Here is a 17,450-nt window from a genome sequence, read left to right on the forward strand (position 1 = left end):
ACTTTGGGAATGGTTTCGGGAGAGGCAGGGAACGTTGGGTATCTGTTTGAGGGAACAGAGTTATTTTGATACCCCCTACTTCAAAAAAGGCAAGAGAAGCTTTACTGTAAGAACTTAAGACGGCTAATATGAACGCAGAATCTTACAGCGCAGAAGGCGGCCGTTCGGCCCATCGTGCCTGTGCCGGCTCTTTGAAAGAGCTATCCAATTAGTCCCACTCCCCCTGCTCATTTCCCCCAGAGCCTTGCAAATGTTTCCTTTTTATCGTTTTTTTTAAATGAATCATGGTTCTGTGTTTCCGAAACTTAATTCAGAATCCCCTGTGAGACGGATTTAATGATAATTGGGTGAAGTTCAAAGTTTTACTGCTGTGCGTTCTAGATTTTAAAAGAAGTGTTGAGCAGTGATTCCACCCAGTGTCCAGATTTGATGGTTTGTTGAAAATGTTGTGATTCTGAGCCCGGAGTGAAACATCGATTAATTCGAGTCTCACAGTCCTTTACTTTCACATTGTCCCATCCGCCTGTGACGGATTATCCGAACGGTTCCTTAAATGTCGAGGAGTCTGGATTCCTTCCTCCTGTCTGCCTGCAAGGGTTTCCCTTGTTGTGAGAGCAGGGGGGGGGTGCTGGGGGAGAGCGGGCGGGGGGGGGGGGGGGAGAGCAGGGTGGGGTGGGGAGGGGCGGATGCAGGAGCTGCTTTTATTCTCTCTGCTGCTCCCAGCGACCTTGGGATGCAGGAGGAGGAGGGGGAAATTGCCCAGGCAAGCCGTTCTCTTCTTCCATATATAGAAACTTGGAGCTCGCACCTCCACTTAAAGCAGGCAGGTCCTTGAAACTGAAATCAGAGAATGGCACTGAATGCTTTCACAGGAAGGGCTGTTGAGCATCTTAGAAATGTTGGTTTGAATTTTTATTTTGCGGGGTGGGTGGGAGTGGGTCTCCCACACTCGAGCTTTCAGTCAGGATCCTGTTCTGCTGTTTACCTCCCCTCCCCTCCCTTCCCATGTTTCATTTCATTTTCTCCCTCTCCTGGGATTTAAATGTCCAACTAAATATCGGGAAGTCTGAACCCATTGTCTTCGGTCCCCGCCACAGACTCCGTTCCCTCGCCACCGATTCCATCCCTCTCCCCGCCCACTGTCTGAGGCTGAACCAGACCGTTCGCAACCTTTGCCTCCTATTTGACCCTGAGATGAGATTCCGACCCCATATCCGCTCCATCACCGAGACCGCCTACTTCCACCTCCGTAACATCGCCCATCTCCGCCCCCTGCCTCAGCTCATCTGCTGCTGAAACCCTCATCCATGCCTTTGATACCTCCAGACTCGACTATTCCAATGCTCTCCTGGCCGGCCTCCCATCTTCCACCCTCCATAAACTTGAGCTCATCCAAAACTCTGCTCCCCGTATCCTAACTCGCACCAAGCCCCGTTCACCCATCACTCCTGTGCTCGCTGATGTATATTGGTTTCCGGTCTGGGAATGCCTTGATATTAAAATTCTCATCCTTGTTTTCAAATCCCTCCATGACCTCGCCCCCTCCCTATCTCTGTAACCTCCTCCAGCCCCTACAACGCCCCGAGATCTCTGCGTTGCTCCATTTTATGGCCTCTTGCACATCCCCCACTTCCTTTGCCCCACCGTTGGCGGCCGTGCCTTCAGCTGCCTGGACCCTAAGCTCTGGAATTCCCTCCCTAAACCTCTCCACCTCTCTCTCCTCCTTTAAGATGCTCTTTAAAACCTACCTCTGTGACAAAGCTTTCGGTCACCGGTCTCAATGTCTCCTTTTTTTGGCTCGATGTCAATTCTTGCCTGATCACGCTCCTGTGAAGCGCCTTGGGTCGTTTTACTGTGTTAAAGGTGCTATATAAATGCAAGTAGTTGTCGTTGGACAGTGATCAGGAGCGGGGAGCCCTGGATGATTTCCCCTCTCTCCAAACTGGGGATGTGGAGGCTAACTGTACAGCCCCTACTGTCCAGCCTGCCATCTTCTCGCTCTTCCAACCTGGCAGCATCCTGATCTGCCCTTTTATTTCCCCTGTGCCCTTCACTAATTCCCATCTTTTGATCTTTTTTTCCATTCCCTTCTTTTCTGCCTCTCCCGATTTGTCATGCGGCAGTTTGGCTCAGTTGGCTGCATTCTTGCCTCCTGAGTCAGAAAGTTGCGGGTTCGAGTCCCACTCCAGACCTTACTGTACATAATCTAGACCAGTGCTCCCGGTAAGTGTTGTAGTGTCACTAGATACTGACCTTCAATCAGAGGTCAAACAGGTAGAAGGTCAAGATTCCACAATGCTATTCAAAGAAGAGAGGGACTTTCTCTTGGTTCTTCCCTCAATCAACAACCAATTAATTAGCTATTCTTTCAGTTGTCGGTGATGGAATGTTGTAGGTACTAAACACCGACCACATTAAGCTACGTAACATCAGTCACTGCACTTCAGTGTGATAACCTACAATGAAAACTTGTTATTTTAATCAATACATTTTGAAACCGGACAATAACAGCCTGGCTTTCGAAAAGCAGGGGAGAGTAACTTTAAAAAGGCTAAAAATTGTCCAAACCCGCGGGCACAATAAAGGTGGAAGTCTGAGGGACGGGCGGAAAATGGAGCTGAGCTTGGATCTGCCAGGATGCAGCTTCATTCATAATATCGAGCCACATTCCAACCAAAGAAGGGTGGCTGCTTCTTATGCCTGCCCACTTGTGTTCAGTGGCTTACCTGTACCTGCCTCAGCTCAAGGGTGTACGTTCCATTCTGTGCAAAATGTGGGCCCCACAGGTACAGTAGTAAAGGGCAATCAATCCCAGAGAGATTCATTTGCCATTACATTCAGGACCTGCCTACGGGACCAATTCATTCAGGACCTGCCTGTGGGTCCAATGCATTCAGGACCTGCCTGTGGGACCAATTCATTCAGGACCTGCCTGTGGGACCAATTCATTCAGGACCTGCCTGTGGGACCAATTCATTCAGGACCTGCCTGTGGGACCAATGCATTCAGGACCTGCCTGTGGGACCAATGCATTCAGGACCTGCCTGTGGGACCAATGCATTCAGGACCTGCCTGTGGGACCAATGCATTCAGGACCTGCCTGTGGGACCAATGCATTCAGGACCTGCCTGTGGGACCAATGCATTCAGGACCTGCCTGTGGGACCAATGCATTCAGGACCTGCCTGTGGGACCAATGCATTCAGGACCTGCCTGTGGGACCAATGCATTCAGGACCTGCCTGTGGGACCAATGCATTCAGGACCTGCCTGTGGGACCAATGCATTCAGGACCTGCCAGTGGGACCAATGCATTCAGGACCTGCCTATATGACCAATGCATTCAGGACCTGCCTATGGGACTCTATCAAAACCTTTTTTACCACCTCTATTAAATTATGAAGCGTTTTGATAGAGTAAATAAGGAGAAACTGTTTCCAGTGGCAGGAGGGTCGGTAACCAGAGGACACAGATTTAAGATAATTGGCAAAAGAACCAGAGGGGGAGATGAGGGGAATCTTTTTTTTTAACACATCAAGTAGTAATGATCTGGAATGTGTTGCCTGAAAGGGCGGTGGAAGCAGATTCAATAATAACTTTCAAAAGGGAATTGGATAAATACTTGAAGGGAAAAAATTTGCAGGGCTATGGGGAAAGAGCAGGGGAGTGGGACTAATTGGATAGCTCTTTCAGAGAGCCGGCACAGCCACGATGGGCCGAATGGCCTCCTTCTTTGCTGTAAAATCCTTCAATTTTATGATTCGATTAAATCTCCCCTTAACCTTCTCTGCTCTAAGGAGAACAATCCCAGCTCCTCCAATCTCTCCACATCACTGAAGCCCCTCATCCCTGATGAAATCTTCCTTCTTTCTCCTATGATCTGTGCTGAAGCTGACCAACTCTTTTATTTTCCTTTTTAGGCGTAAAGAAGAAGACCAAAGTGATTAAGAACAACTTAAATCCTGTCTGGAATGAGGTGAGGTGTTTGCAAATATTCCGCACACTCATCAGCTTGTTAAGGACTCAAGGTCAGGCTATAGCCTTACATTAAGTTCTGGTCATCGGGAGAAATGCTGGAGAGAGGGTCAACGAGGCTGATCCCTAGGGCATGATATTTACCTGGAGCTGGGAAGAGAGTGGAGAGGGAGGGGGTGGTGGGGGGGGGGGGGGGGGAAATTTTGGGTGCGAAACCCAGAAGTACAATTGGTGGGTTGGAATGTGCGATCACAACCTAATTGAATGATGAAAATTTAACTTCCCGGTTTTGTGCCCGACAGCCACCCTGATTGACAGGCCGGCTAGCAGGAAATCAGCAGGGCAGAGATCGGTGTCCTCGGGGGCTCGATGGGGGGGTTGGGGAGAGAGCAGTGTCTTCCAGGAGGAGGGCGGGGAGAGATCAGTATCCTGGGGGGGGGGGTTCGGGGAGAGATCCGTGTCCTTGGGGGTTCGATGGGGGGGGGGTCAGGAAGAGGTCAGTGTCTTCGGGTGGGGGGGTTCAGGAGAGATCAGTGCACTTGGGAGTTCGATGTGGGGGGGGGAGGGAGAGATCAGTATCCTCGGGGGGTTGATGGGGGGGTGGGGGGGGTCAGGAAGAGATCAGTGTCTTCGGTGGGGGTGGGGTGGTGGGGAGAGATCAGTATCCTCGGGGGGGGGTGGGGAGAGATCAGTATCCCTGGGGTTTGATGGGGGGGTGGGGGGGGGGTCAGGGAGAGATCAGGATCTTTGGGGGATGGGTGAGGAGATTGTGGGGGGGGAAGGGAGAAGTCAGCGATCGGGGGGGGGTAGATCTCGGCGATCGGAGGGGTCCCCCATCGGCGGGGGAGGGGGGGTCGGCCGATCTCGGGGGTCCAATCGCGCCAGGTTTGCTTGTTGGGCCTGGGGGAAACCCTCCTCCTCCTCCGGGCCATTAAGCAGTGCAATGAAGACACTCACCTCACATCACCTCCTTTTACTTGGCGAGATTCACGAGTCCCGGGAAAGCCGTCCTGTTGGTGTTAAATTTAAAGCTTGGTGAAAATCAATTAAAAAAAATATTATTCAACGACATTAATTGCCCCACTAATAAGCACCTGCCAGCACTAACTGGGGACGTGACCGCGGCCAGTGCGTCCCTCGCACGCATCACCAAAACAGATCATCTCGTTGCTGTTTGTGGGATCTTGCTGTGCACAATTTGCCTGCCGCCTTTCCTATGTTACAACAGTGACTACGCTTCGAAAGTACCTCATTGGCTGTGAATCACTTTGAGAGGTTCTGAGGTCGTAAAATACATTATATAAATGCACGTTCTTTCTTTCATGTTAGTGCTCGAACACATGATACCTGGCTTGCACTGTCTCTGTTCGATGTTCTAGCTGTGACCGCATCCCATTGAATGCTAATCCTAATTGTTTCTTGTACACAGGGGTTTGAATGGGATTTAAAAGGAACTCCACTGGATACAAGTTCTGAGATCCACGTTGTCGTGAAGGACCATGAAACCATGGGCAGAAACAGGTAGGACATCCCATGGATCAGCTCTGACGTTAAAAGACTGTCTCAGTATGTCAAACATTACGTCTGTGCGTGTGTGTAATGAGTCATTTTTCATTACTTGGAACAAAAGGCAGCCCAGTTTAAAAAGTAGGAACATACAAATTTAAAATTCATTCTGGGGATGTGGGCATCGCTGGTGAGGCCGGCATTTATTACCCATCCCTAATTGCCCTTGAGAAGGTGGTGGTGAGCCGCCTTCTTGAACCGCTGCAGTCCGTGTGGTGACGGTTCTCCCACAGTGCTGTTAGGAAGGGAGTTCCAGGATTTTGACCCAGCGACGATGAAGGAACGGCGATATATTTCCAAGTCGGGATGGTGTGTGACTTGGAGGGGAACGTGCAGGTGGTGTTGTTCCCATGTGCCTGCTGCCCTTGTCCTTCTAGGTGGTAGAGGTCGCGGGTTCGGGAGGTGCTGTCGAAGAAGCTGCAGTGCATTTTGTAGAAAGTACATACTGCAGTCTGTTTCTACTGGCAGGAGGGTCGGGAACCAGAGGACACAGATTTAAGATAATTGCCAAAAGAACCAGAGGGGAGATGAGGAGAATTTTTTTACACAGCGAGTTGTGATGATCTGGAATGCGCTGCCTGAAAGGGCGGTGGAAGCAGATTCAATAATAACTTTCAAAAGGGAATTGGATAAATACTTGAAAAGGAAAAATTTGCAAGGCTATGGGGAAAGAGCAGGGGAGTGGGACTAATTGGATAGCTCTTTCAAAGAGCCGGCACAGGCACGATGGGCCGAATGGCCTCCTTCTGTTCTGTAAGATTCTATAAATTGGCCGGGGGTGACAGTAGACTCAACACCAACCGGACGTCGCAGAGGAACAATCAACAAAAAAAAAGTGCTGAGCTACTTTGCTAAATCAGTAGAGTACAAGTCTGAGACCATGGCTCTAAAGCTGTGTTGAGCTCTGCTCAGGTTCCTCTTTGAATACTGCCTTGAGTTCCAGGCACGAAGGAAACAGTTCAAGCCCCAGAGGTGGTGCAGAGAAGAACCACGAGGCTGATCCCCAGTGTCGGGGACTGAGCTACGGGGCAAACCCAGACCCTTCAGCCTTGAAAGGAAGTGAACGAGATGGAAATTCTGGGAAAAAAGGTTAATCCTGAGTCACCTTTTCAAATTGATCCACGACTGCAGGATCAGGGGCCGCAGGTAGAGATAGATAAAGGGCAAATTGAGGGCTGATGTGAGGAAGCGAATCTTCACACGGTGACTGATGCCTGGAATGGGCTCTGGGTAGGGGAGTGGAGGTGAAACCTCTGGAATCATTCAAGAGGCCGTGATGGGATGATCGGAACTCCAATGAAAGGATAAGCCGGATAGATCAATTGGCGTCCCTAATCGGCACTGATTTTGGGTTCTTTAAATGTGGTGGAGAAAGAAAGAACACACATACATACCTAGCCTTTCTCAACCTCACGATGTCCTAAAGGGCTTTACAGCCAATGAAGTACTTTTAAACTGTAGTCACTGTTGTAATGTAGGAAAGGCAGCAGCCAATTTGTGCACAGCAAGATCCCAAAAACAACAGTGTGATAATGAGCAGATAACCTGTTTTTTTGTGGTGTTGGTTGAGGGATAAATATTGGCCAGGACACCGGGGAGAACTCCCCTCCTCTTCTTCGAAAAAGTGCCGTGGGATCTCTTACATCCACCTGAGGGGGCAGACAAGGTCTCAGTTCAACGTTTCATCCGAAAGACGGCACCTCCAACAGTGCTGCATTCCCCCAGTCCTGGCACCGGGATGTCAGCCTAGATTATGGGGTTCAAGTCTCTGGAGTGGGGCTATGAACCCACGACCTTCTGACTGAGAGGCGAGAGTGCTGCCCACTGAGCCATGGTTGATACCTAGGATGTGCCAGACAGATCGAATGCTCTCACTCATCTGCACTGATGTTTGGGCTCTTTGATGATGGTGGGTAGAGAGGGTTGAGATCAATCAAAAAGGAGGGAGCTTGTTGGGCCGAGCGGCCTCTTCATTTTCTTAAAATAGTCCATTTTATTCCCGCGCGCTAAGGAATGGTGCAGTGAGACTGATTCTTAGCTCCCATTCTACCCTTCTAATGTTCTGTGAAGCCAATCTGGACTGGATGAGAGAGGCAGAGGCTGCATAGGTTCCTGGTTGTACTCGCTTGGGTGAAAGGGAGAAAGTGGAGGTAAAGCGGCTTCAAGACACAACATACTGAAGCTGATGAGAATATGAACATGTACAGCTGGCCTCTGACACAGACTGAGTGAGGACTGTACAGCTGGCCTCTGACACAGACTGAGTGAGGACTGTACAGCTGGCCTCTGACACAGACTGAGTGAGGACTGTACAGCTGGCCTCTGACACAGACTGAGTGAGGACTGTACAGCTGGCCTCTGATACAGACTGAGTGAGGACTGTACAGCTGGCCTCTGATACAGACTGAGTGAGGACTGTACAGCTGGCCTCTGACACAGACTGAGTGAGGACTGTACAGCTGGCCTCTGATACAGACTGAGTGAGGACTGTACAGCTGGCCTCTGACACAGACTGAGTGAGGACTGTACAGCTGGCCTCTGACACAGACTGAGTGAGGACTGTACAGCTGGCCTCTGACAGACTGAGTGAGGACTGTACAGCTGGCCTCTGATACAGACTGAGTGAGGACTGTACAGCTGGCCTCTGACACAGACTGAGTGAGGACTGTGCAGCTGGCCTCTGACACAGACTGAGTGAGGACTGTACAGCTGGCCTCTGACACAGACTGAGTGAGGACTGTGCAGCTGGCCTCTGACACAGACTGAGTGAGGACTGTGCAGCTGGCCTCTGATACAGACTGAGTGAGGACTGTACAGCTGGCCTCTGACACAGACTGAGTGAGGACTGTGCAGCTGGCCTCTGACACAGACTGAGTGAGGACTGTACAGCTGGCCTCTGACACAGACTGAGTGAGGACTGTACAGCTGGCCTCTGATACAGACTGAGTGAGGACTGTACAGCTGGCCTCTGACACAGACTGAGTGAGGACTGTACAGCTGGCCTCTGATACAGACTGAGTGAGGACTGTACAGCTGGCCTCTGACACAGACTGAGTGAGGACTGTGCAGCTGGCCTCTGACACAGACTGAGTGAGGACTGTACAGCTGGCCTCTGACACAGACTGAGTGAGGACTGTGCAGCTGGCCTCTGACACAGACTGAGTGAGGACTGTACAGCTGGCCTCTGATACAGACTGAGTGAGGACTGTACAGCTGGCCTCTGACACAGACTGAGTGAGGACTGTGCAGCTGGCCTCTGACACAGACTGAGTGAGGACTGTACAGCTGGCCTCTGACACAGACTGAGTGAGGACTGTGCAGCTGGCCTCTGACACAGACTGAGTGAGGACTGTACAGCTGGCCTCTGACACAGACTGAGTGAGGACTGTACAGCTGGCCTCTGACACAGACTGAGTGAGGACTGTGCAGCTGGCCTCTGACACAGACTGAGTGAGGACTGTACAGCTGGCCTCTGACACAGACTGAGTGAGGACTGTACAGCTGGCCTCTGACACAGACTGAGTGAGGACTGTACAGCTGGCCTCTGACACAGACTGAGTGAGGACTGTACAGCTGGCCTCTGATACAGACTGAGTGAGGACTGTACAGCTGGCCTCTGACACAGACTGAGTGAGGACTGTACAGCTGGCCTCTGACACAGACTGAGTGAGGACTGTACAGCTGGCCTCTGACACAGACTGAGTGAGGACTGTGCAGCTGGCCTCTGACACAGACTTGTAGGCTGGGCTTGTTGGGATTTCAGCTCCAGGAGGTTGGATCTTTGTCGCTGAGGTTGACCATGTAATGCACTTTGATTACAGGTCCATAAGACAGTGTTACCACATCAAACAGTCACCAACATCCAGAAACATACCACACACTGTCATCCTCAAGGTTCCTTCTCAATTATAAGCAGTGTAAACACCTCCACTAAGGAACAGCTTTGCAATAAAGCTTGTCGAGAACATGCCCTCTGTACAATGAGTGATGTAACAGTGTAGAGGGAGCTTTACTCTGTATCTAACCCATGCTGTACCTGCCCTGGGAGTGTTTGATGGGACAGTGTAGAGGGAGCTTTATTCTGTATCTAACCCGTGCTGTACCTGCCCTGGGAGTGTTTGATGGGACAGTGTAGAGGAAGCTTTATTCTGTATCTAACCCGTGCTGTACCTGCCCTGGGAGTGTTTATTTTTATTCGTTCATGGGATGTTGGTGTTGCTGGCGAGGCCGGCATTTATTGCCCATCCCTAATTGCCCTTGAGAAGGTGGTGGTGAGCCGCCTTCTTGAACCGCTGCAGTCCGTGTGGTGAAGGTTCTCCCACAGTGCTGTTAGGAAGGGAATTCCAGGATTTTGACCCAGCGACAGTGAAGAAACGGGGATATATTTCCAAGTCGGGATGGTGTGTGACTTGGAGGGGAACGTGCAGGTGGTGTTGTTCCCATGTTCCTGCTGCCCTTGTCCTTCTAGGTGGTAGAGGTCGCGGGTTTGGGAGGTGCTGTCGAAGAAGCCTTGGCGAGTGGCTGCAGTGCATCCTGTGGATGGTACACACTGCAGCCACGGTGCGCCAGTGGTGAAGGGAGTGAATGTTTAGGGTGGTGGATGGGGTGCCAATCAAGCGGGCTGCTTTGTCCTGGATGGTGTTGAGCTTCTTGAGTGTTGTTGGAGCTGCACTCATTCAGGCAAGTGGAGAGTATTCCATCACACTCCTGACTTGTGCCTTGTAGATGGTGGAAAGGCTTTGGGGAGTCAGGAGGTGAGTCACTCACCGCAGAATACCCAGCCTCTGACCTGCTCTTGTAGCCACAGTATTTATATGGCTGGTCCAGTTAAGTTTCCGTTCAATGGTGATCCCAGGATGTTGATGGTGGGGGTTTCGGTGATGGTAATGCCATTGAATGTCAAGGGGAGGTGGTTAGACTCTCTCTTGTTGGAGATGGTCATTGCCTGGCACTTGTCTGGCACGAATGTTACTTGCCACTTATGAGCCCAAGCCTGGATGTTGTCCAGGTCTTGCTGCATGCGGCCATGGACTGCTTCATTATCTGAGGGGTTGCGAATGGAACTGAACACTGTGCAACTATCAGCGAACATCCCCATTTCTGACCTTATGATGGAGGGAAGGTCATTGATGAAGCAGCTGAAGATGGTTGGGCATAGGACACTGCCCTGAGGAACTCCTGCAGCAATGTCCTGGGGTTGAGATGATTGGCCTCCATCAACCACTACTATCTTCCTTTGTGCTCGGTATGACTCCAGCCACTGGAGAGTTTTCCCCCTGATTCCCATTGACTTCAATTTTACGAGGGCTCCTTGGTGCCACACTCGGTCAAATGCTGCCTTGATGTCAAGGGCAGTCACTCTCACCTCACCTCTGGAATTCAGCTCTTTTGTCCATGTTTGGACCAAGGCTGTAATGAGGTTTGGAGTCGACTGCTCCTGGCAGAACCCAAACTGAGCAACGGTGAGCAGGTTATTGGTGAGTAAGTGCAGCTTGATAGCACTGTCGACGACACCTTCCATCATTTTGCTGATGATTGAGAGTAGACTGATGGGGCGGTAATTGGCTGGATTGGATTTGTTCTTCTTTTTGTGGACAGGACATACCTGGGCAATTTTCCACATTGTTGGGTAGATGCCAGTGTTGTAGCTGTACTGGAATAGTTTGGCTAGAGCCGCAGCTAGTTCTGGAGCACAAGCACGACAGCCGGGATGTTGTCAGGGCCCATAGCCTTTGCTGTATCCAGTGCACTCAGCCGTTTACTAGATATCACGTGGAGTGAATCGAATTGGCTGAAGACGGGCTTCTGTGATGTTGGAGATATCGGGAGGAGGCCGAGATGGATCACTCACTGGGCACTTCTGGCTGAAGATGGTTGCAAATGCTTCAGCCCTGTCTTTTGCATTCACGTGCTGGACTCCGCCATCATTGAGAATGGGGATGTTTGCAGAGCCTCCTCCTCCCGTTAGTTGTTTAATCGTCCACCACCATTCACGACTGGATGTAGCAGGACTGCAGAGCTTTGATCTGATCCGTTGGTTGTGGAATCGCTTAGCTCTGTCTATAGCATGTTGCTTCCACTGTTCAGCATGCATGTAGTCCTGAGTTGTAGCTTCACCAGGTTAGCACCTCATTTTTAGGTACGCCTGGTGCTGCTCCTGGCATGCTCTTCTACACTCCTCATTGAACCAGGGTTGATCCCCTGGCTTGTTGGTAATGGTTGAGTGAGGAATATGCCGGGCCATGAGGTTACAGATTGTGCTGGAACACAATTCTGCTGCTGATGGCCCACAGTGCCTCATGGATGCCCAGTTTTGAGCTGCTAGATCTGTTCTGAATCTATCCCATTTAGCACGGTGATAGTGCCACACAACACGTTGGATGGTGTCCTCAGTGTGAAGACGGGACTTCGTCTCCACGAGGACTGTGCGGTGGTCACTCCCACCAATACTGTCATAGACAGATGCATCTGTGACAGGTAGGTTGGTGAGGACGAGGTCAAGCAGGTTTCTCCCCCGTGTTGGTTCGCTCACCACCTGCCGCAGGCCCAGTCTAGCAGCTATGTCCTTCAGGACTCGGCCAGCTCGGTCAGTAGTGGTGCTACTGAGCCACTCTTGGTGATGGACATTGAAGTCCCCCACCCAGAATAAATTCTGTGCCCTTGCTACCCTCAGTGCTTCCTCCAACTGGTGTTCAACACGGAGGAGGACTGATTCATCAGCTGAGGGAGGGCAGTAGGTGGTAATCAGCAGGAGGTTTCCTTGCCCATGTTTGACCTGATGCCATGAGATTGCATGGGGTCCGGAGTCAATGTTGAGGACTCCCAGGGCCACTCCCTCCTGACTGTATATCACTGTACCGCCACCTCTGGTGGGTCTGTCCTGCCGGTGGGACAGGACATACCCTGGGATGGTGATGGAAGAGTCTGGGACGTTGGCTGAAAGGTATGATTCTGTGAGTATGGCGATGTCAGGCTGTTGCTTGACCAGTCTGTGGGACAGCTCTCCCAATTTTGGCACAAGTCCCCGGATGTTAATGAGGAGGACCTTGCAGGGTCGACTGGGCTTGGTTTGCCTTTGTCGTGTCCGGTGCCTAGTGGTCCGATGCCGGGTGGTCGGTCTGGTTTTATTCTTATTGTGACGTTCTGTCGCGAGATTTTACAACTGAGTGGCTTACTAGGCCATTTCAGAGGGCAATTAAGAATCAACCACATTGCTGTGGGGCTGGAGTCACATCTCGGCCAGACCGGGTAAGGACGGCAGGTTTCCTTCCCTGAAGGACATTAGTGAAGGATTGATGGGATACTATAGAGGGAATTTTACTCTGAATCGTACCCGTGTTGTACCTGTACTGGGAGTGTTTAATGGTGACACTGGTTAAGTCGGTTAAGTATTCCATTCACCAGCTCTCAGCTTGAAAATAGTAAAAATTTGTCAAAATAAATATGTAAGTTAAAAGGAAGGAAAGAACTGGAACTAAAAAAAGTTCTCGCCTTCGGGCCCTAAACTCTAAACTTTGTCCTCCTTGTTTCATTCATCAAACTGGACTTAAGTGAACAGCGTCATGTGTAACTCCTTCCTGTTGTGTAGTCCCAAGAGTCCTAAGGCAGGAAAAGAACTTCCTTTCAGACAGGTTAATGACAGACAGCTCCAGCGCTGAACAAATGGATTCTGGCCTCTGATTTCCCCGCTGGACTCGTAAATTGTCCATGATGTTTATAAACACAGTCACGGACCATTGTTGTGTGAGAGAAACTGGAGACTTAGTACCATGTCTTACAGGGGCCAAAGGAAAGGAATAAAAGAAATATTCGGGAATGCTTCTCTCTCTCCCGCCCTCCTGAAAGCACCGATAGGCTTTGGTACTTAAAATCATTTCATCATAGAATCATACAGCACAGAAGGAGGCCCATTCGGCCCATCGTGCCTGTGCCGGCTCTTTGAAAGAGCTGTCCAATTAGTCCCACTCCCCCTGCTCTTTCCCCATAACCCTGCAAATTTTTCTTTCTCATCTCCTCCAGTGCCCATTCTTGATGTGTCAGCCTGGACAACAACAACAACTTGCATTTATATAGCGCCTTTAACATAGTAAAACATCCCAAGGTGCTTCACAGGAGCGATTATCAAACAAAAGAAATTGACACCGAGCCATATAATGAGATATTAGGACAGGTGATCAAAAGCTTGGTCAAAGAGGTTGGTTTTAAGGAGTGTCTTAAAGGAGGAGAGAGAGGTGGAGAGGCGGAGAGGGAGGGAATTTCAGAGCTCGGGGCCTAGGCGGCTGACGGCACGGCCGCCAGTGGTGGGGTGAAGGGAGCGAGGGATGCAGAGGTGGCAAGAATTGGAGGAGCACAGGGAACTCGTAGGGTTGGAGGGCTGGAGGAGGTTACAGAGATAGGGAGGGGCGAGGTCCGGAGGGATTTGAACATGGGGAAATCAAGGCGTTCCTGGACCGGGAGCCACTGTAGGTCAGCGAGCACAGGGGTGATGGGTGAACAGGGCTTGGTGCGAGTTAGGATACGGGTCGCAGAGTTTTGTTTGAGCTCAAGTTTATGGAGGTGGAAGATGGGAGGAGAGCAATGGAATAGTCCAGTCTGGAGGTAACAAAGGCATGATGAGGGTTTCAGCAGCAGATGAGCTGAGGCAGGGTCAGAGACGGGCGATGTTAGGGAGGTGGATGTAGGCGGTCTTGGTGATGGAGCAAATATGTGGTTGGAAGCTCATCTCAGGGTCAAATAGGACAGTGAGTGTTTGCAGGTTGTTCGGCAGTGGGGTGCATCACAATCCTGCCCTTGCTGGATCTGAACAACTGTACTAGCAGTTTGCATCAGGAACAGAGACCCAGGCAGACTTTTTTCCCCTCATCACCCCCTCTGCCCCCACCCCAACCAACTCAGGGACGTTAAGGTCAATAGCAGCGTCATCCTGGGTACTTCAGAGGGACAGGAATCAGCCCTGGGCTTCATGACTTCATGGTGTCCCACTATCCGATCCATGTAACCAGCATCTACGGGCGAGCAGCCTCAAACCCTCTCGTCAAAAACCTTTGCACCACCAGTATTGACTTTGCGGCCATTCCAATTGAGTAAGGCCTCCCCTTATTGGAGAGTGGTCTGGTGGTTGATCTGGGGACTGAAGGGCCAGGGGAGGAATGAACCTTGACCCCTGTCACAGTTCGGATTTTTTTCCCAAGCCTTGCTTTCGTCTTCCTGACTAGTCAGCCGACTCTGTAGGGAGACTGAGCCCCTATGATCCGAAACCTCTATGAATGGGTTGATGTGCCCACGTTTAGCAATTAATCCCCAATTACCATGAACTGCATGCTGGAGAATATGTGGGATTCCCACCTCCATCTTCCCATCATCTTCAACAGCAGATTGCTCATCACCAGAATGACTAGTAGGGCTAAAACCACTGGGTCGGATTTATTTACAGACAAAATAATACACAGAAGGAAAAGAGGTGCAAGATTTGGATTCAGCACAACTGAAAACTATAGAACTATGGTCAGTCGCTAAGGAGCTAGTGTTTCTTTTTTCAGAAAAGTTCCCCTTACAGCCTCTCTCAAATATTAGATGCTTTGGATGGAAGAGTTAGTATCTTTCATCGACCTTCGAGACGTGTTGTTGTATGTAGATGCTTTGAGCTCACTTTGCCCACGAGAAGGTATTTATTCCTGGAAACTTTAGCCTATGGTAAGGAAATTTCTAAAAGGCGTCACTGTCTTGAGATTTGGCAGTGGATCAAATTGGTACTGAGCGGTGGTCAGTTCTGTGACGTGGAACTGCACACACTGAGAACTATGTTGAGGCGGACCAAACCTCCACCAAAATCCTTATCTCTGCCTTTGTGACTCCAGAAATGAGCTCACTGATGCTTTTATCAATGGCTCCCAAGTTTCAATTGGCACCGATTCCGAGCTCATTCTGAAGGGTTAAATTACGAGGACATGTTGCAAAGACTAGACTTGTATTCCCTCAAGTATAGAAGATTAAAGGATGATCTAATTGAGGTGTTTAAGATGATCGAAGGATTTGATAGGGTAGATAGAGAGAAACTATTTCCTCTGGTGGGGGGAGTCCAGAACAAGGGGGCATAATCTTAAAATTAGAGCTTGGCCGTTCAGGGGTGATGTCAGGAAGCACTTCTTCACACAAAGGGGAGTGGAAATCTGGAACTCTCTCCCCCAAAAAATTGTTGAGGCTGAGGGCCAATTGAAAATGTCAAAACTGAGATTAATAGAGTTTTGTTGGGTAAGGGTATTAAGGGTTAGGGAACCAAGGTGGGTAAATAGAGTAAAGATACAGATCAGCCATGATCAAATTGAATGGTGGACCAGGCTCGAGAGGCTGAATGGCCTACTCCTGTTTCTATGTTCCTGTTCTACATATTGTCCCTTTCCTCATCAGTCTCTACTGACTGTCTGTTTCCTAGCCCATTGATTTCAAAATCCTCATCCCTGTCTGCAAATCCTCCAGGGTCTCTCCCAAGTGTCCCTCGTGAACCTCCCGCAGCCCTGAGTCCCAACTCACAGACTCCGCCCTTCCGACTCCATTCTTCTCCCTGCAGTCATCACTCCCCTGCATTTCCAACACCCTTCCGAAACGGTAGTGTAGTGGTTATGTTACTAGACTAGTAATCCAGAGAAATGGAGAGCAAATCCCACCATGGCAGATTTGGGGGGAAAAAAATACTGGTGATGATTGGGATCTGGTGAGGATGGGGATACTGTGTAAATTGATGTGTTGGGGATCTGGTGAGGATGGGGATACTGTGTATATGAATTAGGGAGCCAGTCGAGGATGGTGAGTCTGAGCCATGGTGTAAATTATTTTTGTGTGCAATTTTTTTTTTGACTAAACAGGAAGCCTTGCTGTCGAAGATGAAAGACTCTTTGTTCGCACGATGGAGTTAGGGCTTAACTTGATGCTGATGTCCTTCCAGTATTCCCATATCTGAGCCCCACCCACACTGCCAGTGCAACTTGATAAAGAACCAGGAAGATTGGGAAGTTGACTCAGTGTAATAGATCACTGCTGCCTGACTCGAAGCCATAAATATCTGTGTGCTGTTCTCTCTCCGTCTTGCTGTGGTGTTTAGCTTGTGGTTGTTCCTTCCATCATTGTTCTGGTAAATCCTTCCCCGCCCACGTCCAATTGCACACCCTTCCCCTGTTGGGACGTCAGCAGCGAGATGTCCTGACCTGCACTGGCTGGTACAGGTACCACACTGATTTTGGATCTCAAAAGGTGGTTGGTATCTGTGCCAGATTTTAGACCTGATCTGATTAATCCCCAAACACCAAATTCACTCTGAACATGGGCTGTGTTTTATCTCCTTTCAAATGTTATCTCCTTCTTCTTTTCATTTATGAACCTACGAAAATGATGGGTAGGAGAACACCAGCTGGTCTATCAAGCCTGCCTCACACTCACGATGCCCAGAGCATCATGACCAGACACCTTCCCCTCTCCCCCTCCCCTCACACCCCTCCCCCTCCCCCTCACACAACCCCTCCCCCCCCCCCCCCCCCCCCCAACACCCACACCCACAGCAGCCATGTAATCTTGTGTGAGAGGCAAGAAAACAGTGGAAAAACCCAGGGCCAATAAGGGACAAAAAACTCTGAAAAATTATTTTCCGACCAAGCACCGGGGTTCATTTCTGGAGGGATAGATTTGAAAAGCAGGGAAGTTATGTGAAACTTGTATAGAACCTTGGTTAGACCACACTTGGAGTATTCATAGTATAATAGGTACAGCACAGGATGAGGCCATTTGGCCCATCGTGCCTATGCAGGCTTTTTGACAGAGCTGTCCAATTAGTCCCACTCTCCCAGCCCACTCTCTGGATATAGAAGTTTCTTCTGAATTCCCTATTGGATTTATTAGTGATTATTTTATATTTATGGCC

At 50.0% G+C, this 17,450-nt stretch overlaps 1 protein-coding gene across 5 annotated transcripts in view; it reads left to right on the top strand.

Moving 5' to 3' along the window:
- The window catches only part of dysf (dysferlin, limb girdle muscular dystrophy 2B (autosomal recessive)), a 302,843-nt gene that overhangs the window by 25,682 nt on the left and 259,711 nt on the right, over positions 1-17,450 (top strand). For all 5 annotated transcript variants that reach the window (XM_067979452.1, XM_067979536.1, XM_067979392.1 and 2 more), the window contains exons 2-3: positions 3,919-3,974; positions 5,403-5,494. In XM_067979452.1, coding sequence (XP_067835553.1) covers positions 3,919-3,974; positions 5,403-5,494 — 148 coding nt within the window. The remainder of the gene's footprint in view (positions 1-3,918; positions 3,975-5,402; positions 5,495-17,450) is intronic.

This window comes from Heptranchias perlo, chromosome 1 (assembly GCF_035084215.1).
Source record: "Heptranchias perlo isolate sHepPer1 chromosome 1, sHepPer1.hap1, whole genome shotgun sequence".
NCBI lineage: Eukaryota > Metazoa > Chordata > Chondrichthyes > Hexanchiformes > Hexanchidae > Heptranchias > Heptranchias perlo.